This window comes from Schistocerca piceifrons, chromosome 2 (genome assembly GCF_021461385.2).
Source record: "Schistocerca piceifrons isolate TAMUIC-IGC-003096 chromosome 2, iqSchPice1.1, whole genome shotgun sequence".
Taxonomy (NCBI): domain Eukaryota; kingdom Metazoa; phylum Arthropoda; class Insecta; order Orthoptera; family Acrididae; genus Schistocerca; species Schistocerca piceifrons.
Window position 1 is genome coordinate 190,128,084 of NC_060139.1, and position 25,727 is coordinate 190,153,810.

At 41.8% G+C, this 25,727-nt stretch overlaps 1 protein-coding gene across 1 annotated transcript in view; it reads right to left on the bottom strand.

Moving 5' to 3' along the window:
• Positions 1–25,727, bottom strand: part of LOC124777912 (guanine nucleotide-binding protein subunit beta-2-like 1) — a 101,806-nt gene that overhangs the window by 37,497 nt on the left and 38,582 nt on the right. Inside the window, exons 3-5 of the mRNA XM_047253464.1 lie at positions 13,528–13,638; positions 12,612–12,710; positions 2,446–2,556 (exon numbers count right to left, since the gene is read on the bottom strand). Of these exons, the coding sequence (XP_047109420.1) occupies positions 2,446–2,556; positions 12,612–12,710; positions 13,528–13,638 (321 nt within the window). The remainder of the gene's footprint in view (positions 1–2,445; positions 2,557–12,611; positions 12,711–13,527; positions 13,639–25,727) is intronic.

Sequence of the window (25,727 nt, forward strand, 5' to 3'; positions counted from 1 at the left end):
AGGATACTCCAAAGAGCATCGGAATTTCGTAAACCACACTAAAATGCATAATTCGGCTTGAAGTGCTAATTGGCTTTTTTCAGATTCACAATGAAGTAGGTCCCATCTGATATTAAGCTTTTCAGTGTGGCTTTTGGGATGTAAATTTTCTGCAATCTCATTTTAGGTTCTTTACTACGGCATAATGCCATATATGGCAGAAGATGATAACGTGCACTTGAAATTCAGCGAACAGTTGGAACTAGGCAATACTGTAGAATGAAACACTTCGTTTCAAATAAAATGACTGCCTCAGCGGCAAGATTAATAAAGCCAAATTTCTTTAGCAAACTTGCAAAAATAACTTCACAGTTCTGCAAGGCGATTAATGCTTGACTGCTACTAACTTGGAAATAAAATAAAATCAGAAAACAAATTAATAATATATTTTTGCCCTCCGTAATTATGTGAATGTATTTTAATTCATTTGATAACTCCCGGCCACAGAAATCCGTTTGTTTTCGTATGACGTGGGAGCTGTACACGAAGAGAAGCAGCTAAATCACTTAACGTAAACACGGGTCACGTGGAGGTTAACCCCCTCCCCACTACAACTCAGACAACTCTGTGCAAGCGTGAATCTGGAAGAGGGCACGGGAGAAAAATTTTTCCTTGTTTGCATCTGGCTGCTTGCTGCTACTACCGATACAGCTAACAGCCAAACTTCAAGTAGCGGGAGAAGGTACTGCTTATACGCAAGTCAAATGCGCATGCACCGCTGGCAATTGGTCAAACGAACCTAACGTGAAGAGTTGTGACGTCATGCTCATAGCAAGCAGTTTATTGTTACGAAGAATTACAGTGTGCACCCTACGGCCTTAGAAATATTTTTGCTATTTGCAGACACTTGTGCGTGCACGGTGTTTCGTTGTTGTAAATTGCACATTTCCTTTGCCACTAGAGTTTTACTTTTTTCCCTCTCGTTTATATTTTACTGCTGCAGTATCATTCTCCAGTAGCAGGATACAATAACATTATTTGCTAGAGAATCAATTCTGCAGTCAAAATTGCAAAAATTTAACTGAAAGCTAAAACAATGAAAAATTCCCGGAATTCCGAAAAATTCCCGGGTTTTACCCAGTTTTCTCCCAGATGAAAAAATTCCTGGGTTTTTCCCGGGTTGTATACACCCTGCTAACAGCCTTTGTATATGACCAGAATTTCTTTTGGATTTGGTGAAACGTTGTTTGACAAGATTCTGCTGAATGAGTGTACTATATCACACAATTTAAATATCCGGGAAGGCATGAAAGCAGGTAATTTAAAATGTCAAGTAGAAAGTACACCATTTGCCAAAATTATGGACTAATTTCGCTGTTTCATTCACACAGAAGTTCCATTCCTACAAATCACAATTACATTTAGGTTCCATATTATAAATGTTATTTCTGTCACTTATAAAGTTAGGTGATCTTTGTAGGAAAATTTTCAAATCCATATGACTATTTGTTACAGAAATTTCTAGAAACTACTGCAAGTATCACTCTAAACTTTTTTCCTGTGCTACGATGAATAGCTAACCCACAAGAAGACAAACATTTGAAGCAATTTCTTACAAACTAATTATCTTAAGATTATTACTCTTCTAAGCAAAAAGACTTCTCGTTTGAGTTAATACAGGGTGATTCACAAGTGTCTTCAGGATTTCAGTAGGCAACTGTGCAAAAGCTGCAAGACACAGAAAAGAGACAAACCCCAGGGATTGTAACTTGAACAAGCTCAACATGGGCATTTGTGACACAGCACATAATGTGATATTCAACTCTTGCCTTTTTTGTGTCCTTCAGCTCACTAAATGAGAATCAGTTATGACTGTTCAGTGATTATTTCGTACCAAATATCAGGTAGAAGGAACCAACAGACCAAACAAATGTGTGTGCTGACATCACAGCAAACACGTTCATCACTCCATTATATGCCACCATGTCCTGACATCTACCCCTAATGGTGAACTAAGCTGCTACACCAGGGAGTGAATTACAGACAAACTTACAGCAATGCTCTATCCACTGATATGTTACTTTTTGCATAAATTTTGTAGTTTTTGAAGTCATTCTTAAAATATGAGCCAGCAAAGCAGACAGTGCACAACTCTGGTACTGTTACAAAAGAAACTGGCAAAATTAAGTGCTTGAAGAGACAGAAAACAATGTATAGCTGTAGCTTTTTGAAGTAAATATTATGCAGGATATTTCACACTATCAGTTTTATATTTATTATGTAATACTGTATAATAAAATAAACATATAATTAGTAGTGTACACACACACACACACACACACACACACACACACACACACACACACAGAGAGAGAGAGAGAGAGAGAGAGAGAGAGAGAGAGAGAGGGGGGGGGGGGGGGGAGGAAAAAGGAGACAAAGTTTTAAGATGACTCATGGATTTTCTACCTTGCCCCCAGAAGCACAGAGAGAACCATCTGGTGAGATGGTGACTGAATTCAGGTAGCCTGTGTGTCCAATGTGGTCAGCTTTAATCTTGCAATTAGAAAGTCCCCACACCTGCAAAAATTAAACTATATTAAAATATTGGTGACAACTGGGTCCACAGCCTTCATCAAATTTTTAAATGAAGTCATTCATTCTGCTTTAGGTTGCTAAAATATTATTTACTATGACTGCAATTTTGATACAGGGACATTTGGGGTGTTTACAGATTTTCAGAGGATCAAATTCATGACATTTTCCATGACTTTTTCATTACCTCTTTAGTTATATTCAGGATCACTCGAAAATAAGCTAGTACAATGACAAACACTTTTTTGTGAGCCTGGAAACTGTTTGAAATGAAAGCTGAATGCAATAATTCTTGTGTCAGCATGAATAACTTAATTATGTATGACTTTTAGTATACCATTCATCAAATGCTATAAAAACATTTAACTCTCACATAGAATGGGGTATGACTATTTTCAGATATATTTATCATCACATCAATATATTGAAAATTTACAATCTTTCTCAAGACAATATAATGATTCTGAAGGTACAAAATCTATGTCAAATGTTAAACTTCACAGTAAACATCTAAGTGTGTAAGATTCTTAGCTAAAACTAGAAAATTTCAGTATACAGGGTGTTACAAAAAGGTACGGCCAAACTTTCAGGAAACATTCCTCACACACAACGAAAGAAAATATGTTATGTGGACATGCGTCCCGAAACACTTACTTTCCATGTTAGAGCTCATTTTATTACTTCTCTTCAAATCACATTAACCATGGAATGGAAACACACAGCAACAGAACGTACCAGCGTGACTTCAAACACTTTGTTACAGGAAATGTTCAAAATGTCCTCCGTTAGCAAGGATACATGCATCCACCCTCCGTCGCATGGAATCCCTGATGCGCTGATGCAGCCCTGGAGAATGGCGTATTGTATCACAGCCGTCCACAATACGACCACGAAGAGTCTCTACATTTGGTACCGGGGTTGCGTAGACAAGAGCTTTCAAATGCCCCCATAAATGAAAGTCAAGAGGGTTGAGGTCAGGAGAGCATGGAGGCCATGGAATTAGTCTGCCTCTACCAATCCATCGGTCACCGAATCTGTTGTTGAGAAGCGTACGAACACTTCGAGTGAAATGTGCAGGAGCTCCATCGTGCATGAACCACATCTTGTGTCGTACTTGTAAAGGCACATGTTCTAGCAGCACAGGTAGAGTATCCCGTATGAAATCATGATAACGTGCTCCATTGAGCGTAGGTGGAAGAACATGGACCCCAATCAAGACATCACCAACGTTCGGTGCTTGCACCCAAACGTTCACAGAAAATCTGTGTTGATGACATGATTGCACAATTGCGTGCGGATTCTTGTCAGCCCACACATGTTGATTGTAAATTTTCACAATCTGATCACGTTGGAATGAAGCCTCGTCCGTAAAGAGAACATTTGCACTGAAATGAGGATTGACACATTGTTGGATGAACCATTCGCAGAAGTGTACCTGTGGAGGCCAATCAGCTGCTGATAGTGCCTGCACATGCTGTACATGGTACGGAAACAACCGGTTCTCCCGTAGCACTCTCCATACAGTGACGTGGTCAACGTTACCTTGTGCAGCAGCAACTTCTCTGACGCTGACATTAGGGTTATAGTCAACTGCACGAAGAATTGCCTCGTCCATTGCAGGTGTCCTCGTCGTTCTAGGGCTTCCCCAGTCGCGAGTTATAGGCTGGAATGTTCCGTGCTCCCTAAGACGCCGATCAATTGCTTCGAGCATCTTCCTGTCGGGACACCTTTGTTCTGGAAATCTGTCTCGATACAAACGTACCGCGCCACGGCTATTGCCCCGTGCTAATCCATACATCAAATGGGCATTTGCCAACTCCGCATTTGTAAACATTGCACTGACTGCAAAACCACGTTCGTGATGAACACTCACCTGTTGATGCTACGTACTGATGTGCTTGATGCTAGTACTGTAGAGCAATGAGTCTCATGTCAACACAAGCACCGAAGTCAACATTACCTTCCTTCACTTGGGACAACTGGCGGTGAATCGAGGAAGTACAGTACATACTGATGAAACTGAAATGAGCTCTAACATGGAAATTAAGCGTTTCCGGACACATGTCCACATAACATATTTTCTTTCTTTGTGTGTGAGGAATGTTTCCTGAAAGTTTGGCCGTACCATTTTGTAACACCCTGTATAAAACTTCAGTTGCTTCCTTTGCCTTTTCAATAATCACAATTTTTTATTTTTGAGCTTTTATTTCTTGAACTGTTATTTTAGGATTGGCCTGTTCATTTTCATTAGATTTCGTTTTTCAAGGCTTCTACTCTCTTTGATTAAGCATGCTTCACAGCTAGTATAATTCATTTTGTAATGTCCACATTCAGTTGTTTCTCACTATCAAGTAAACCACCTAATGATTGTATTGCATTGTAAACCCTTCTAACAATGTTGTCTTCTTCTGAGTTTTCAACTAAAACATCTTTGTTAACATAAAAGCTTCTTTCAACTGCAGTGTTTCCATGAAACATGCAAACCAGCTTCTACACCAACTTTATGAAGTCACGGCCCACACTTTGAAGTAAAAGATGGCGGCCGAAGTACATCACGAGTGTGATATTCCTGTTAGTAAACCTAGAAAATGTGTGAAAAGTGCAAACAATTCACTGTTTACCGTAATAATATGTGCTTGGTGTGTCATATTGCCGGAAAAACAACCGAAATAAAGACTAAGGACATAGAAAAACCGATTCCGGTTACTGCTACTGTGAAAACTGAGCTTGCAAAGGAATAACATGTATGAAATGTGAAACAGTATTTCATTTTCAGTGTGCAACTGCGGTTTCAAAACGGAAAATATTGTTGTGTGTAAAATGTAATCAAAATGAATGAATAGTAAACTTAAAAAGGACTGTAAAAACCAAATTGTTATGGCGTTAATAGAAGAAATACATAACTTAAAATACAAATGTGACGAACTTTCATATATGATTACAGAAAATCTTAGTACAACTCGCACTGACAGAAGACTGGATCCTAGCACCCAAGTTTCAAGTGATGAAATTTCGTCTCGTTGTAAAAGATGCAAGAAAAATGTGAAATGTGGTGTGAAGTGCAACGAATGCTGTCTACTATTTCACTTTAGATGGGGAAAAGTTGATCCATCCCTTATAGAAGACATAAAATTGTTGACAAATTGGAAATGTGAGGAATGTAGGAAAGAGCTAATGCTATAAGTCAACAGGAAGTTTACCATAGAGAATTTAAAACAACAATGGACAAACTAAATAACGAATCATCATCCCAGTCCACAGGGCAAACACATTTTCAGAAAATCAGTAGAGGATGGATTATGCCTCTAGTGCCTCGCAAAGTAACAAACACAAAAGTGAATAGTTATCTTAATCTTTGTACAATCCATGAGGATGAGAATAGATACTCAGCTCTAACTCATGTAAACAATGACAGTGATCATCAAGTGACAGTCCGAAGAAGACATACCCCAACCCCAAACAAAACTGTGATAAAACGATCTCAAACGAACACAAAGGAACTACGAAAAAATAAACACTATAATAACCTAAAAGTTTTCTCACACAGTTTCGGAGGAGGGTTAGCTATAAAACTGAAAACAGATGATGCAGCAGGAAGGTTCAAAATTCAGGGACTAGTAAAACCTAATGCAAGATTAAGCCAAGTTGTTGACAGTGTTTAAGAAGAATGCAAGAATCTATCATCAAACGAATATGCAGTAATTATAGGAGGTGCTAATGATGTGTATCACAATTAAACAGTTGCAGCAACAAAAGCACCGACAGTCCTTGGGTAAGCTAACACGTACCAATGTAATAGTGGCTAAAATACCTAACCATTATGATCTAATAGAACAATCATGTGCGAACAACGAAATTAAAAAAGCAAATAACCTCTATAATTCAGTATGTAAACATTTCAAAAATTGAACAGTGACTGACATAAATGATATTTCAGACTGCTGCCACACTACAATTGTGCCCCTTAGCAAACCTTGTCACTGTAACAAAGCTTGTCATACAAGCCATGGTCAGCATCTAAATGACTTAGAAGAGTCACTTCTAAGCAGATATGGTACAGGGAAACTCCCAGTAATGACCAAATCTAACACAAGTTGGATTTGGTCACAACAGTTTGCAAGGGACAGTAAAGATAATGCAACAGAAAAAGCAACAAGTATTCCTCCCAGTAACAAAAACGATTTAATATTATTTCATGTTAATGTACAATCCCTAAGACATAAGGTTAATGAGTTACAGTACTTGGCAGACAGAATTAATAGTAGCATACTGTGTATTAATGAGCATTGGTTGCATGGCTTTAATAGATTTGTGTGTACCTTATGGCTACATATTAGCCACAAAATATTGTAGAACAAATATTGCACATGGTGGAGTTGCAATCTACATCAAAGAAAACTTAAATCTGCAGCATTCAGTGATAGACCTACACAAACACTGCATTGAAGGTGTATTTGCAGTAGCAGCCATAGTATTGCATACCCAAACAATTATCATTGCTTCTGTGTACCGTACACCAACCTATGATGAGGAAGTTCTTATAGATAAACTAAATTCACTAATCAAATTATTCACTAAACACAAAAATCACAAAATTTTTATTGCAGGTGACTTCAATATAGATATAAGGGAAAGTAGAAAAAATCTAAATGACATCGTTAACAGCCTGAAGGCACTAAACTGCTACTGTATAAATGAAAAACCTACTAGACTAGATGAATGCCTTGACAATGTAATTATTAATGTAAATCAGGATCAACTAAAGTATGATGTGATTAAGTTAGAGTTATCTGATCATGACAGGACATGAATCAGAGAATAGGCAGCATGAACCCAGAGAGAACTGAACAGTCGCTTTCAGAATACTAAAAGAGAGCAATATTGCACAATTAAAACATGAACTGAAGGTGGTAATTGGCCAAATACACTAAACAATATAAAAACTCTTGACAAATGTTTCTATGTTTTTATATATACATATCATTAAAAATGCAGAAGATAGTCACTTTCCACTTATCACAAAAAGATGCACCCCTAACAACAGAAAAAACCTCAGCACTCTAACAAGTGGTACACTCCAGAGCTCAAGCAAATGAGGACACTGGTACTTCTACTAAAAAACAATAGTGATAAAAATGAGGAAGCCAGGAAACACTATGTGACCCTTAAGAAGTTGTACAAATATGAAATAAAATCAGTTAAATGTACAGTAAATGATGAATATATTGCAGGCTCAAAGAATGCCTGTCAAGCAGCTTGGAATACAATAAAAAGTGAAATCAATATGAGCAAACAGGAAGCCACAGTGCCTACAGACAGCAACTTCCTAAACGAATATTTTAAAATTGTGCCAGCTCTCCTTCTTCTTCTTCTTCTTCTTCTTCTTGTAAAAATAATTCTGATAATATTTCAGCTGCTGTAACCCTTCTTAAACAACAAGCACCAGCAACCAAGAAATTCTCTTGGTCAAAAATCACCTCCGGCCACATTATCAAATCTATAAAGAAACTTAAAAACTCAAAAACAGAGGACTATTAAAGGCTTAGTAAAAGTATTGTTAAACACACAGCCACTGCAATCTTAATGCCACCAACATATCTGACGAATCGCATACTTTGAGGAGTAGTATTCCCTAGATGTCTGAAACTGACAGTTACACTCCCAATCTATAAGAAAGGTGACAGAAAAATGCCAAACAATTATAGACCTATATCAATAGTTCCCATTATATCAAAAGTAATAGAAAACTGCATACGTACCCAAATTTACAATTATTTTGAAAGTAATAAATTATTGAGTAAGAGCCAGTTTGGCTTTCGATCTGAATTATCGACAACCAAAGCAGTTGAATGCCTCCTTAGTAATATATATGAAGGATATGATAACAAGAAACTCACTTGTGCTACACTGTTAAGATTTAACAAAAGCCTTCGACTCAGTCACACATGAAATAATGATAAAAAAACTAGAACAGCATGGTATTATAGATAAACCATTACAATGTTTTCGATCATACTTAAGCAATAGGGTACAATTAGTAAAAACGAACTATCAAAAGTCAACACCCATTAAAGAGAGGAATTCCACAAGGCTCAGCGCTTGGCCCTTTCCTGTTCATTGTTTACATCAATGACTTCTCAAATCATATGCCATGCAACAATGTACTGTATGCTGATGATACGACACTAATAACAGATGGAGAAAATCTGCAAGATGTCATAAAACACAACAAAGTAGTAACTGAAATGAGCAGTGACTGGAGCAGAGCCAATAAACAAATTGAAAACTGAAGAAATTTACTTCACCCTGTAACCAATTGAACAGAATTTATAAAAAAAAAAGGTCAAGTTACTAGGTTTACATATAGATCAAAAACTTACATGGGACACACACACAAATTACCTATGTGGCAAACTTGCTCGAACACTCTATTACACAGGCTGAGACACGTTATCAGTAAAAATCTGCTAATCTCCACATACTTTTTTTTTTTCTTCATTCACAACTGCAATATGGGGTACTTCTTTGGGGTAACTCAGTGGGTTCAAGTACCATCTTCAAGTGGCAGAAGAAAGCAGTTAGGTGCATTTTAGGACTAGCACCAAGACAAAGTTGCAAAAATCATTTTAAAGAACTAAAGATAATGACACTCCCTAGCATATACATTTATAATTGTTTAATATATGCTAAAGAGAACATAAAGAACTTTAAGATCTGAAGTGCATGTTCATAATACTCAAAATAATAGTAACACAGACCTTCCACATATAAGGCTGACATTAACACAAAAGAGCCAGCCTTAGCTTGAAATTTTATAACGAACTCTCGAAGGCTGTGAGCGAACTACCGATGAATAACTTTAAGCAAACAACAGAAGTGTGGCTCAAATTTATGCCATATTACTCACTTGATGAGTTTCTAAACAATGACACGAAAGAGATACGCTACATGAAACAAAAAATGCCATATGAATTATACCTATATGTTTGTGACAGTAACGTACCAACAAAGGCTTTTTACATGGATACGTAATATGTACCATAAATATATCTTGATACTATTGTATATTTAACTGTTATGATTTACTACTACTACTACTACTACTGTGAATGAACAATTGTTGTATTATCGATATTACTTATAATTACTGTAATTTAAAAAAAAATGTATGAACACACTGACGATGCCAATTGCATGGAAAACATACTGAAAGGCAAATAAAGATTCTATTCTATTCTAAATTTATTGAAGGTGATCACGTTTATCCTTTGTAGGATTGAATTGTTTGTTTGTTTTTCAGTATATTCACAAATTTAAGATATTCTCTCTCCACTCTGTCAGCTATTGGAGTAGTCATATGTTTGATACAAATTCTTCCAACCCAATTGTTACTCGAGGATTTCTCAAAATGGAGCTTCGCATAACTTTTAATGATAAACATGAGCGACCTTTGACTATCTTTAATTTAAAGACCTCTTCTCATTAACTTTTAGGTACAGACTTTGCAAAATACCTGTGCACTATTTTCTGAAAATAAGGATAAATATTTCTGTGTAGTTCTTACTAGCAGCAGTGGCACTGAATCTAATATCTACATGACGACTTGTTTTATAACCACATGCTCTGGTCGAGGTTTCTACTTTCTGATGGTCTTTTATGTACTTCAGTAACATAATTTTTCAAATGTGGTGTACTTTCAAGTGCTCTTTTCATGACTTCAATATTTCCAACCCATCTTACAGAACAGTGATATTTGGAGGAGAATCCTTCATAAAGTACTAGATAACCTCTAAGAAATTCATGAACATTCCAACCACTTTTATTGTAGGCAGTTTTCAAAGCTCCATTCACTACATGAAGTGAGCAAGTGCCACAATGAAACATTTGTGGTTGATCATGATAAATGCTGGCAAACCATGCACTTCCAAGTTCACATTTGGCACATCCACTGGAATTTGAATTACATTCACAGATAACAAATTCAAACCATTCAGAACCTCCAGGAAACTTTACTGTAAATCAGATGTGGCAGAACTAAAAATGTAGATGTTCAAGATCTTGTAGCTACAGACTGATTTTGTTCATCCCAGAAATGGACCACCAAATCAATCTGTACCTTTTTGTACAACTTTGTTTAAACTCTCATTATATGACACACAAAAGAATTCAACTTCCCTGACTTTATTAGCAAGGAGATTCTGGAAATGAGGGCCAACTCCATAAGTAATTATATATGACAACTTACTCTGGTTTAACTGTTTTCTTTTTGGCAGCCATGTTGTCAGGAAACATAATTTGGAGTATGTCTGTTGTGTTTCCAGCACTTCTTACTGAAGAATGAGACATGACTATTCACAGCCCAATTTCAGATTTTACTATCTCATCAATAACTAAAAAATGTTTCAGTGAATTTGTTTTGGAACACTCTTCAACTGAAGTTCTGAAGGTTGTAGCACAAACAGGTGATTGTAATTCATTACTGCCGTTCAAATTCTGTGCAGAAGAAACTTGAGAGTGTGCTGCACTGTTTTTACTACAGCAAAACAACTAGTTTTGTTGCCTTGAAACTAATGAATGAACCAAATCTGAATCTCTCTCCTTTTTTATGTATTCTTACACATGAAATGTTGCTAGCAATAATGGAAAGTCACATTTGCACAAAATGCTCGACAGATGGCATATTACAGTCCACGAGTATTAGTCATATGGGGCACGAAAAGTTTTGGCTAGCTAGAAATCTATTTTACTTTGATCATCTGTAACACCTTTAAAATAAGATAAACATCACAATGGTTTTATTTTAATTATTAGAAACTTTTAAGGAAATGCCTTTCCAAAAAAGATGCAGATTAAAGATATTTAAACAGAAGTGAGAGTGGACAGAATTAAAGAAACAGCTGTTCTAACTGATAATCATCCAGCAACACATGAGATAGCAACACTGTCTTGGAAAGAGCTACAATTTATACGTCATTCCCACAGGTGCATACACCACATATAGCTCAACGAAGACACACATCTAAATTCCTAAATTTCCCCTCAAGTTTGCAAACTGCAGTAGCAGAGGCATTGCTAACATGGCTTGCACATATGGACACCTAAGACCCTACTCATAACAAAGACTTAAGTGATTTGGTGAATCCTCTATATAATTTTTTTAATTAAGTGGTCTGCTGATTACAACATTTTTGGGGGTAGCTGTAACTCACTATTCCCTTCTAGACCTCACCTGACTGACATACAAAACAAAATTCGTGACCATCCACTTAATTTCATTACCTTTACCTTTTCACTACTTTCATGACCACTTGTTCATTTTCATGACCTGTAAACATGCTGTCATTTTAAGTACATTGTGATCTACCACACCTGCTAAATGAAATTTTGATTTTAGTGTTTATCATATCTGCTGTTATTTCACCAGCTTTCTAACACGTGCTGGCAGGATGTACGGAACACAAAATAAATTTACAGCACCACATGCACTTTCTTTTATACTGCTGAGCTTTATCTTATTGAGTAGGTTACAACATCCCACAATGCTTGGCAATGACCATGTGCTCACAGTGCTACCACAATAAATAATATTTTAACAGTCTAAAGCAGAATAACTTCATTCAAAAGTATATTAAAATAAATGTAAACTGTGAACATTATGTGGTGCAGACAATTTGAATGAATCAGAACTTAAATCTTAGGGATGGAAATGAGAGGACACAGACTAGAGGTACATGAAATACACAAAACAACAACAGATTCAGACTTCTTGCACAATCAAACCACCAACTAAACCACAAATAGACACACTTCTTTCCATAAATAGTGAACAGGACACATGTAGTATGTGCAGGCTAACAAAGTCAGCAACACAAGACAATGCATAAGAAAAAACAGATTTCATTCGAGTCTCATTATTAGATAAATTTTGTTTGTGAATAAAGTTAGAGAGTGAGAGTGAGAGTGAGAGAGAGAGAGAGAGAGAGAGAGAGAGAGAGAGAGAGAGAGAGAGAGAACTCTAAACACTGCAATATGCAGCCTACCTTTACTCTCTTATCCCAACCACCAGAGACAATAATTGGGTTCTGCACATTAGGCGAAAAGCGAACACAAGATACCCAGTCTGTGTGTCCACCATCATCCTGAAACAGAGAATTTTTACAGAGAGAGATAGTCAAAGTGTTTATTTGCACTCCAACAAGTGCTTTATTTCGTATTTTAGAAGTGTTAAATATATAAATTACACGAAGAGTCAAAATAGCACGGTAAAATGCATGTATGTGAGTCAGAATGAGGAACAGCATAATGATTACTGTGGAGAGAAAGGAAATCACACACCTGCATATGACTGCTGGCACCACACAAACACTCAGCAATCAGATAATAAAACTACATTTTTGCATTTGGTCCTTGAATCTATCCTCTTAGCAGAATAAGTAGCTGAACTGAGGTACAAGAAGTTGTGATCAGTGAAGCTAAATCCATGGGCCATGAGAGTCCCTTTGAACCATGGAAGTGATATGAACTGCAACTAACATTCCTTCAGATTAGGTCTTGCCAAATAGAGCATGGATTACTTCTCCAGCAAGGAAACCAACCAATGCATTGTGCTCATGATGTGGGACATCAGTTTATGACACTCATGAGTTCCTAGTGGGGATGGAGGTGGGCACTGGGGGGGTTCCCCTTCATGGTGAAGAAACAAGTATTTCTAATTTTGGATCCCTTAATATATTTTTGTAACTTCTCTTGTTTACTTTTTGTTAGCCATGCCCTTTATTATTAGTATTGTTCTCATGAATCAATATGATTTTGTTACGTAATTGATATAAAAGCTTTTTCTACATTTACGAATGACCATGAATGAGAATGCTGTTGCAGACTCTAAACCCAAACAATAACAATAGTAAGTTTCAATTAACAGATTATAAATATACAACACTGAAGAGTGTGTCTTACCTTCATTGTGTATTTGCACTGTGCCAGAGTATTCCATAGCTTTATACTGCGGTCACGACTACCAGATACTATCTGTCTGTTGTCAGCAGAGAAAGCCACACTCAAAACATCCTGGAGCAGATGATGAATTTTTAGTACATAATGACAGTATTACAAATGATACTTAAAGAGACTGCATGTATTACCAACAATACTCTACATTCCACTTATTAGCTACAACAGAAATAAAATCCACATAATACAAAATGTAGCCATAGCGTAAGTTTTTCTTGTTTAAGACACCACTGTATGTAATGCATTCGTTTACACACTTCGGCAATGTTTCGTTTTGATCTGCGATATAATTTTTCTGGGAATTTTGAGTTGAGACATTTATGTCTGAAGCTCTCATTCATACCATGCAAGTATGCTATTCCAGTTCGAGTGCCTGCCTGTGGGCAGCCGTGTACTCTTTAGCACAGATGGGCATGGGTCAGCAAACAGACGATGCAAGGGCTATCCAGAAGCTGGGCCATAGCCATGTTATCTTACTGCCCTGGCAGGCAAAGCTTGTGTAATAGGTCCACCAGGCACATAGCCTATACTATCTGTGCCTGTCCATGGGTGAACTGAAGAGCACCCGTGACCTGTGGTGAAGTACCGGAACAGGTTACGTTAGAGCATGAAAGTCAATAAGGAACAACTTTACTGAATTTCAAGAGGACAGCAGAACTGAGCATACCACGAACATACGTTATTCCCCAATACTTTACATTTAGTTATTTGCGACTTTTCTTTCTCCTTGGTAATCTTTGCCTCATTTGGGTGAAGTTACTATTTCCTTATGCACCTTCTCGTGATATACCAATTACTTTTATGCTCGGATGTGTGTCTGGGAACCAAACAGAGGGAGTAATATAAATTACGTATTTATTATAGTAAAGAATTCCTAGTGTGCTGTTAACATTGACAGTGTTGATATAATACATAGCAGGCATTTGATACTGAACCTCACCAACAATTTGCTAATGTCAACGTTACAATTTCACACAAACTATAAGACCATCAGAACACAGAACTAATAATTAACCTGAATACACTTGTCCACTTACCTGACCAATACTGACTCAGTATGGGGATACCAGACGAAATTTGGCAAGTGTGTAACATGACCAACTGATGTGTCATATCAGCAGATGATGTTTCATTTGTCGTCATCTCAAGGATCTATTTATATACTTTCATTATTTGGTAATTTTTAGGACGTGGGCAATTAAAAGTTCAATTGATAACAGACAGTGTTGGGTCACTGACTATAATTTATACACAAGTTATTAACTTCAAACTAATTACACTGAGTTTTAGTAGCATTCCACATGCCACAATTCAACGTTACAATTTCACACTGAAACTATAAGACCATCAGAACACAGAACTAATAATTAACCTGAATACACTTGTCCACTTACCTGACCAATATTGACTCAGTACCACAAATGTCCACCACTCGCTACTATGGTACGATGTACTGTAGCCGAAACACGAGTGAGAACTCAACTGGCAGAGAGGGACTTAAGGTATAAAGATAATACAACACTAACTCTGTAGTTGGGAAGAAAGGATACTTGAAATCGTGACACTGACGAGAGTAACGAGAAACTTAACATCAGAAGTGGTGATCATGAAGCAGACAAAGTCGAGGCATTCTGCTACCTGGGAAGTAAAACAACCCATGACGAATAAAGCAAGGAGGACAGGGCCCACAGACGTCTACATAGGCCTTAGAGGATGCAATTTCTTAGAAATTACTTTTAGAGCAAATCATTTTGTAGTAGTGACTAAGAAAATCGGAATAGAAGAGACTAGGCATTTGACTTGTGGTGCTAAGGAATGTCAAACATTTGGTGGACTGAGAGAATAAGGTGGTTCTCTACACAATCAGCAAAGGAAGGAACACATGGAATACACTCAAATGGACAGAATTCTAGGGCACCTGTAAAGACATCACGGAATAACTGTCATGGTACTAGAGAGAAATGTAGAGGGTAAAAATTGGAGAAGAGACAGATTGAAACACATCCAATAAATTGGGAGAAAGCATTGTGCTGAGATGATGAGTGTGTTGCATGAGAGGAATTCATGCCAGCTTGCCTAAAACCAGTCTGAAGACTGGTGACTCAAAAAGATTCCAGCCTGTCATATGCAAGCCATCATTATCTCAATGATCATCACTAATCAATTACTGGCGTGCCATATTGCCCAATGCCTGAATAGTTAACATTGTTCCCTGGCATGCAATACTGAAGTAAATGCCAGCTGGCAATAGCCTATTGAGGTTCATGACGATGTGTACACCTAGCGACATGGGAACATCCTGGAGACTTTTTCATTCTCTAGGAAGGTAACACTTCCAGACAGAACTCTGGCTATGGTTGCCATTCTTTATGGGACCGCAAGTACTTTTGTCACTCAATCTATCAGCTAGTTCATTTCATTTTATTGTAGCATACCAATAAAGCCTGGAATTTGTTGATGTGTAATTTCTCTTCTTGCGGGCTATGCACTGTTCACAAATACTGAAACCCTGACTACTCTCGCTATAGAAATGTAATTAATTTTGCTCTTTTCATCATATAGGCATTGTACTGTATTTAATTTTTCAAGGATCACATCATTTTCAAGATTTTACTTGATTTTTTCATGTAAAACATCAACTTGTAAGAACAATTCAGTCTTTTAACGGTGGTAACAATGAATAACGAACGTGCTTCTACTAAGAACACAACAACATTGCTGAAGAATGTATTTGTACTTGTTGAAAATAAACTGTAGAGTTACTGTTGTTAACTTGTACCAAATACGTGTCCTAAACAAAAATATTAATATTCTGCATTGATATTGTACCAAATGTAACATCCGTCGTGAAATACCGATCTTCATGTGTCGATGTTTTAAATTCATTTCTGAAACAAAGGAAAATTTCAAAGTGCGCATTCCAGTTGCTTCAGGCAATGTTGAAAGATCCTCTAACTACAAGCATGGGTTGTCTGAAAACAGAAATTCCCTCAGTCATTTTAGTGATAACTTTCCAGGTTCAGGCTCAGTAGTTACTGAAACCTTTCACGTTCTTAAATTAAATAATTTCTCACTAAGGGCAACTGCCCACACTGTGTGAGAGTTTGGTGCCACGATTGCTCACTCTGCCAAAAGTGCACCCGGCACATTTCAACACAATATCTGATGAAGTTTGACGGCAATTCCCAAGACTTTTTGTGCCGATTTGTGACCGTTGATGAACCCTGGATCCATTATTACATACCAGAGTTAAAACTGTAGTCACAATAACGGATACAAAAGACAAGTGAAAGTGCACCTAAGAAGGCAAAGACCATTTTGTCAGCTGGTAAGGTGATGACCACTGTTTTTTTTTTTTTTTGGGATTCCCAAGGAACAATCTTCAAAGATTACTTGGGGAAATGGCAGAACCATAACTGGACCCTATTATGCTTCATTGCTGGATTGTTTGAAACTTGCTTTGGCTGAAAGACCAGGGTTGGCACACAAAAAGTTGCTCTAGCACCAGGGTAATGCACCATGTCACACGTCTGTGATAACAATGGCAAAAGTGCATTACCTGGGCTTTGAACAGGTTCCTCATACATCCTATTCACCTACACAGGCCCAAGTGCCTCCTTCCTGTTCCATAAGTTGAACCTTTAACTTGCTGGGAAGAAATCTTCATCAAAAGAGAAAATGACACTTGCACCATACAAGTATTTTAAAGAGGTTGACAGAATCTATTTTTCCGAAGGAAAGCTTGAGGATCGCTGCACCAAGTATAGATCCCTCAAAGAAAATTGTCGAAAAGTAAGGCACAAGACAAACTTTTTTCCTTCCCTTTGTTTTACGAAACAAACCTCCCTCGTTTCACAAAACTTGCCTTGCTTGTAACATTATTTACGATTCCATCCACTTTTGTTATGCCACAACATGTTTTGCAACCCGTGAATGAGCGCACGCTGCCAGGATGTTTCCGTAAATGTTTAACACTGTGAAGAGACGAATTATGTTCTGTTATAAAACTAGCATGGTGACTTTCACTGGCCTTAACCTTAACTATGTCATGAAATCTTGAACGGCCATGAACTGATGACCACCTGTTAAACTTAGGTTACCTTTGTTGAACACCATAAACAATTACATTCTTCTTACCACTTGCGTGCTTTGCTATATCACTTTCACCAGATGTAATTTTTAGCTATCACAGACACAGTGGGAGGCATTGAAAGGACATTTCTTGCTGCTTCTGAGCCAGTCACTAAATGCTGTTATATTTTGTAACATACTTCACCTTTTGTGGTGCTGTCACCACAGATTCAGAATCAGACTTCAAGCACATATCTAAACAACAACAACAACAACACTTCACTACCTTGCACAAGCTTCTGATGGGTGTCAGAATCTGTATAATGCCTTGCACACACTGTCACCCGTATGCTCCTTCGCTGAATCAGCAAAAACTTGACCACATCGGCTGGGCAGTATTTTTCATGGCTTTGCCAGCCCTTGCACCCAAACAATAATGTAGTACTATAGTAGTGATTATTCATAATGCAGTGTTTCATTGTCATCAAATTGATACATATATCTTAGCAGCAGTGGCATATTTACAGGGTAGGGGTGGGGGGCTGCTTAAGTCAACACGTACCTCTCAACACTCCTGTTTCCGTCGTTTTCTAAGCTGGCGTACAGGGGCATGGGCACGGAGCTGCTTATAGGCTATCAGATACTCTAGGGAAGGGTGCCACTTATGTCACTGTAGAGCTCTTATTCTGCGTTATGTCTTGTTCTTCAAGAAACGCATTTCCGTGATAACCCCTCTCCAACTTTTTGTGGTTATCAGGCGTTCTGTTGGAACTGAGCCTCATGGCGGGACACTTCAGTTGGCAATGAGGTGTTCTAAGAATTTCACATGACTATTCCAGATAGGGCTGGGTAGCTCGCTCACGAGCAACCCTTCATTTTGTGTGAAAACGTAAATTAGTGACTTTAATTGCAGCCTGGTTCACGTCTAAGTACAGTAGGTTCCACTCGGCTTCCCTACTGATGATCTGCTGAGAAAATGTTCACAGGTAGGTGCAGGTTCATCATAAAGGGACGGAAAGAACCGCGCCGCTGCACAGTCACCTGTTACACGTCAGACATGTGGGCCTACCTTCAGAAAAAATGAAGGTGAGACTGTTATTACATCAGCGACAGACAATGCAGAACGTTCCCAATAACATGCCAGGCATGTTTCCCAAGTGAGTGGAAAAAGAATAGCTGATAGACATGCAGCACAGAAGAGGGAAAAAATGCTGCGAAGACTGAGACCCTGTGGTAGCCAAGTAGAACCCGCCAATGAGTGGCGAGCCCCCTGGGGCTTCTATGGTAAGTGAGAAAATGATTCCATGTGGGCACTATGGATGCATCTACCTTCTTGATCACCCAACAGACTGCAATGACACCATGATCAGAGAGGTAATGGCTGGTTGTTTTAGAAGGGGCGGGGGGAACAAACTGCTAGGTCATCAGTCCCTCGTTCCAATTAAAATAAATCCACAAGGGTGGGAGTAAAATAATCCATACAAAAAACAGCTGGAAGAAAGGAGAAAACCACAAGAATGACAAGGGCAACAAACACTAAAATGGACAAAACTGAAAAAGAAAACCACAGGGAGACACAAGAAACATGTAGAAGAGATCAAAACAACAGAGCAGATTACCATGGCTTGCTGACCACGAGAATAAAAAGGAGAAGCCAGCCACTCTGCAACACATTAAAACCTCCACCCTAAAATCACTAGGTGGGAAGAGACAGAGGGACAAATGACATGTGCTAAAACTTAGATCAAATGACAAGATCCACCCTCATGAATAAAATGTAAAACTAAAGCTGCTCCTGAGGCATTGTCACCCAACACCGAAGGTAGGGTGCTGAGAAAGTTAAAAGTGGGCAGGCCAGCAAGAGGTGGACGACAGTCATTTGTGAGCCACAGACACTGAGGTGGGTCCTCGCGATGGAGGAGGTAACCATGCATTAGCCACATATGGCCAATGCGGAGCCGGCAGAGGACAACTGATTCCCTGCGAGAGGACCGCATGGAAGTCTTTCACACATTCATAATCTCCAGAATGACACGCAGTTTGTTGTGTGTACTGCTATGCCATTCTGTCTCCCAAAGCTGAAAAACCCTGTGGCACAAGACAGAACACAGGTCAGTTTCGGAGATGCCCATCTCCAGAAGCGGTTTCCGCGTACTTGTTTGGCCAGCCTGACGGCAAGTTCATTGCCTGGGATTCCGGCGTGTCCTGGAGTCTACGCAAACACCACTGAATGACAGGACTGTTCCAGGGCACAGATGGACTCCTGGATGGTCACTACCAAAGGATGGTGAGGGTACCACTGGTCGATAGCTGGTAGGCTGCTCAAGGAGTCAGTATACAGGAGAAATGACTTGCCAGGGCCCAGTGGATGTGCGTAGGAACACAAGATATGACTGCCAGCTCTGCAGTGAAAACACTGCAGCCATCTGGCAAGGAGTGCTGTTCAGTACGTCCTCCATGAACATACGCAAAGCCAACGTGACCATCAGCGACGAGCAATCAGTGTAAACCACGTCATGGTTCCAGTACATGTGGAGAATCAAGAGGAAGTGATAGCAAAGAGCCGCAGGGTTAACGGAGTCCTTAAGGCCATGCGAAAGGTCCAGAAGAATCTGCGACCTAGTTGCACACCATGGAGGTGTACGTGAATGGACCTTGAGGAGAGGTGGTAACAGGAAGGACTCCAGTTCAGACACAAGGGACCGGACATGAACTGCAATCTTAAGCCCTGACCTGGGGCACCAATGTGGAAGATGAACCACCGTGGTTGGGAAAAGGTAACAGTAATTCGGATGTGCAGGAGAACTATGAATGTGTGCAATGAAAGCACCAGGACACTAGTAACCAGACTCGTTCTAAAAGCTCCCGTTGCTAGGCAAATGCCACAGTGGTGCACTGGGTCGAGTAAACGCAATGCTAAGCATACCGCCGAACCATAAATGAGTCTCCCATGGTCAAAGAGGGATTGAACAAGGGCTCTGTAAAGCTGCAGCAGCGTAGAGTGATCTACACCCCAGTTGGTGTTGCCCAGGCAGCGGAGGGCATTGAAGTGCTGCCAGCACTTCCGCTTAACCTGTCAAAGGAGAGGTAGCCACGTCAATCGGGTGTCGAAAACTAGACCCAAGAATCGACATTTCTCCACTACAATGAGTGGATCATCATTAAGGTAAAGTTCTGGTTCTGGATAAATGGTGCAACCCCGACAGAAATGCACGACACACGACTTCGCAACTGAAAACCGGAAGCTGTGGGCTAGAGCTCATGACTGCACCTTGTGAATGGCTCCCTGTAGGTACCACTCAGTGACACCAGTACTGGAGGAGCAGTACGAAATGCAGAAGTCATCCGCATACAGAGACAGTGAGACCGACAGCCCTGCAGCTGCTGCTAGGCCGTTGATTGTTGAAAGCCAAGATGAAGGCACTGGTGGCAACATGATTATCTATCCCTCAGACCCCGGTGGACGCGCCAGGTGAAATGGACACCTAAATTGGCACGCAGCTCATTGTCAGACTGCAAAAGAAGGTCCATGTGAATTTTTTTTTTTTTTTTTTTTTTTTTTTTTGTGGGGTTTAAGGGCGCTCAACTACTGAGGTCATTAGTGCCCAGTCACCGTTGTTAGAGCACATGGAATCTAGTAAAACTCAAGGGGCGGGGGGGGGGGGGGGGGGGGGGGGGACACCAGAAAGACCTGACAAAGAAGCAGATAAAAGAAATAAAAAGGTTAGATGTCTTTGGACAAGCCAGTTAAAGTTATAAAACGCAGAACACGAGCAGCTGCTCGAGCGTCATCAGCTAAAATATCCGGTAAAGTAGATGGCAGGGACAGGACAACACGAGATTGACTAAAGCAGGGACACGACAATAAAACATGGCGCACTGTTAATGCCTGACCACAAGGGCACTGCGGGGCTGGGTCACCGGAGAGCAGGTAGCGGTGGCTAAACCGGCAATGCCCAATCCGCAACCTGGTCAGAAGGACCTCCTCTCGCCGATATGGTCGGGAGGAGGTTGTCCAAGGTGTTGGGAGCGGTTTTACTGCCCGGAGCTTGTTTCCTTGGAGGGATGACCAAGCATCCCACCACAACGACACAAGCCTCTTACAAACATCCCCACGAACGTCAGATGACGGGACACAATGGGAGGCTGGCCGAGGCAGGAGAACTGCAGCCTTGGCTGCAGCATCCGCAGCCTCATTCCCAGGCACTCCTACATGTAAGGGAACCCACAGAAAGCTGACAGGAGAACCATTATCAGCGAAAGAATGGAGGGACTGCTGTATCCATTGAATCAAGGGATGGACCGGATAGGGAGCTCCAAGGCTCTGAAGAGCACTGAGTGAGTCAGAGCAGAGTACATACGATGAATGGCGGTGGCGGCGGGCATACTGAACGGCCTGATGGAGAGCAAAAAGCTCGGCCGTAAAGCTGGAAAATTGGTCGAGGAGCCGGTATTTAAAGGTGGCGGCCCCGACGACAAAGGCACAGCCGACACCATCGTCAGTTTTGGAGCCATCGGTGTAAATAAAGGTGTGACCAGCAAGTCAAGCACGAAGTTCGACAAACCGTGAGCAATACACTGCAGCCGGAGTACCCTCCTTCGGGAGTGAGCTGAGGTCGAGATAAATATGAACCGGAGCCTGGAGCCAAGGTGGTGTCGGGCTCTCACCCTCTCTGAAGGTGGTAGGGAGGGCAAAATCCAATTGTCGAAGCAGGCGACGGAAGTGGACTCCGGGGGGCAGCAGGGCAGACACATACAACCCGTACTGACGGTCGAGAGAATCGGCGAAGAAGGACTGGTAAGAGGGGGTGGTCGGGCATAGACAACAGCCGACAGGCATACCGACACAGCAGTATGTCGCGCCGGTAGGGCAATGGTAATTCAGCACCTTCAGCATAAAGACTCTCGACAGGACTAGAGTAGAACGCTCCGGTCGCAAGACGTAACCCCCTATGGCGGATGGAGTTGAGACGGCGTAAGAGGGATGGCCGAGCAGACGAGTAGAGGAAGCTCCCATAATCCAGCTTCGATCTGACTATGGACCGATAAAAGCGAAGCAGGACAGTGCGATCCGCTCCCCAAGATGAACCGCTAAGAACTCTGAGGACATTAAGGGAACGTGTACAACGGGCCGCCAAATAAGAGACATGCGGAGACCAGCACAGTTTCCTGTACAACGTGAGCCCTAGAAACTTAGTTGTTTCCACGAATGGGAGAACAACGGGATCCAGATGTAAGGATGGCGGAAGGAACGCTTTCTATCGCCAAAAGTTGATACAAACCGTCTTCTCTTCAGAGAACCGGAAGCCATTTGCCACGCTCCATGAGTATAGGCTGTCTAGACAACGCTGAAGGCAGCGCTCCAGGATGCATGTTCTCTGGGCACTGCAGTAGATCGCGAAGTCATCGACAAAGAGAGAGCCGGAGACATTAGGTGGAATGCAATCCATAATTGGATTGATCGCGATGGCAAAAAGGGCTACGCACAAGACGGAGCCCTGAGGCACTCCGTTCTCCTGGAGGAAGACATCGGACAATACGGAACCCACACGTACCCTAAACTTTCGATCCGTTAAAAAGGAATCAATAAAAAGGGGCAGGCGACCGCGTAGGCCCCACCAGTGCATAGTGCGGAGGATACCTCCTTTCCAACAGGTATCATAAGCCTTCTCCAAATCGAAGAACACGGCTACCGTTTGGCGCCTTCGCAAAAAGTTGTTCATGATGAATGTCGACAAGGTCACAAGGTGGTCAACAGCGGAGCGGCGGCGACGAAAGCCGCATTGGACATTGGTAAGTGGCCGTCGAGATTCAAGAATCCAGACTAACCGAGCATTAACCATGTGCTCCATCACCTTACAGACACAGCTTGTAAGAGAAATGGGGCGGTAACTAGAAGGGAGGTATCTATCCTTCCCAGGTTTGGGTATAGGAACAACGACGGCGTCACGCCAACGCATGGGGACCTGACCTTCGGTCCAGACGCGATTGTAGGTACGAAGAAGGAAGCTTTTGCCCGCCGGAGAAAGGTGTGCCAGCATCTGAATGTGAATGGCATCTGGCCTCAGAGCAGAGGACCGGGACAGTGCAAGCGCACATTCGAGTTCCCGCATAATAAAGGGGGCATTATGAGTTTCCAGATTCAGCGAGTGGAAGGAAGGTCGCCGAGACTCTTCTGCCTCTTTCCTGGGAAGGAAGGCAGGGTGGTAATGGGCGGAGCTTGAAACCTCCGCGAAAAACCGGCCAAAGGCGTTGGAGACAGCCACAGGATCAACAAGGACCTCATTACCTGAGGTCAGGCCAGGTACCGAGGAGTGGGCCTTAATGCCCAACAGCCGGCACAGGCCACCCCATACGACAGAAGAGGGAGTAAAACTGTTAAAGGAGCTGGTGAAAGAGGCCCAACAAGCTTTTTTGCTGTCTTTGATGACTCTACGGCATTGCGCTCGGATTCGTTTGTATCGAATACAATTCGCCAACGTAGGATGGCGGCGAAAGGTGCGTAAAGCACGTCGTCGAGCACGGATAGCGTCCCTACAAGCCTCGTTCCACCAGGGGACGGAAACGCGACGTGAAGAAGAGGTAGTATGAGGACTGGAACATTCGGCAGCATTGATGATAACAGCCGTGAGGTATTCAACCTGACTGTCACAACTGAGAAAATCGTGGTCCGGAAAGGTCGCCAGGGAGGAGTAAAGTCCCCAGTCAGCTTTCGGTATGTTCCAGCTCGAAGGACGTGGGGATGGGGTGTGGTGCGGGAGACGAACGACACAGGGGAAGTGGTCGCTCGAACAGGTGTCAGAAAGGACATACCACTCGAACCGACGGGCAAGAGTGGTAGAACAGATCGAGAGGTCCAAGTGGGAGTAGGTATGAGTAGGGTCTGAGAGGAAAGCCAGTATTGAGGCAGACAAGATTGAGATGGTTGAAGACATCCGCCAAGAGTGAGCCTCTTTGACAGGATGCAGGAGAGCCCCAGAGGGGATGATGGGCATTGAAGTCGCCAAACAATAAAAACGGCGGGGGAAGCTGAACGATCAGGTGCATTATGTCAGCCCGACTAACAGCAGATGACGATGGAGAGTAGATGGTACAAACTGAAAAAGTAAAAGCAGAAAGAGTAATACGGACAGCTATTGCTTGGAGTGGGGTGGTCAATGGGATGGGATGGTAATAGACATCGTCCCGAATGAGCAACATGACCCCACGATGAGCTGGGATACCGTCCACAGGGGTGAGGTCATACCGCCCCGAGGTATAGTGGGTAAAGGCAATATGGTTAGTCGGGCCCAACTTGGTTTCCTGGAGACCAAGGACGAGCGGACAGTGCAGGTGGAAGAGCAGTTGTAATTCCTCCCGATTAGATCGAATACCTCTTATGTTCCAATGTAACAAGGCCATCGCTAGTCAAGAAAGAGGGGGAACGAGACTGGGGAAGAGCTGGTCACCTCGACGGCCGCGGAGGGCCAGGTTTCGAGGGAACAATGCTACAACCGGTGGGAGGCGGATCCTGTTCCATCGAGTCGTCGCCAGCTGCGGCCGCTGTCCCTGGTTGTGTAGGAGGGGCAGCATCATTTGCCGACGAGAGGCCAGCTGAGCGCCTGGCAGCAGAGCGTCCCGGCGAAACTGAGGACGGCCGGGAGCAGCGACTCACGGATGGAGCGTCAGACGAAACGCGCCGGGGTGGAGAGGGGGATAGAGACTTCTTCTTGGAGGCCTTCTTAGAAGTCCGAGGAGGCACAGGGATGGTGGGCTGGACCCGAAGAAGGTCCTCATGCGCGGGGTCCGTTGTGGAACGCCGGACCTCGGAAGCTGGGGTCCGGAACTTTTCCCCGGTGGATGCCTGAGAAGAGGACCGCTTCTCAGGTGGCGTGGGGAGGGGGGGGGGGGGAGTAGGAGTAGGAGGAGGAGGAGGAGGAGGAGGAGGAGGAGGAGGAGGAGGAAGGGTGGCCCCTGGGGAAGAGGGGGCGGGGGCCACGGGGGAGGAGGATTTGGAAGGGAGGGATTTGGGAGGCGGAGGCGGAGACCCCGGATGGAGGGAGGAGGCGGAGGGGGGACAGGATAGGGGTGAGGAT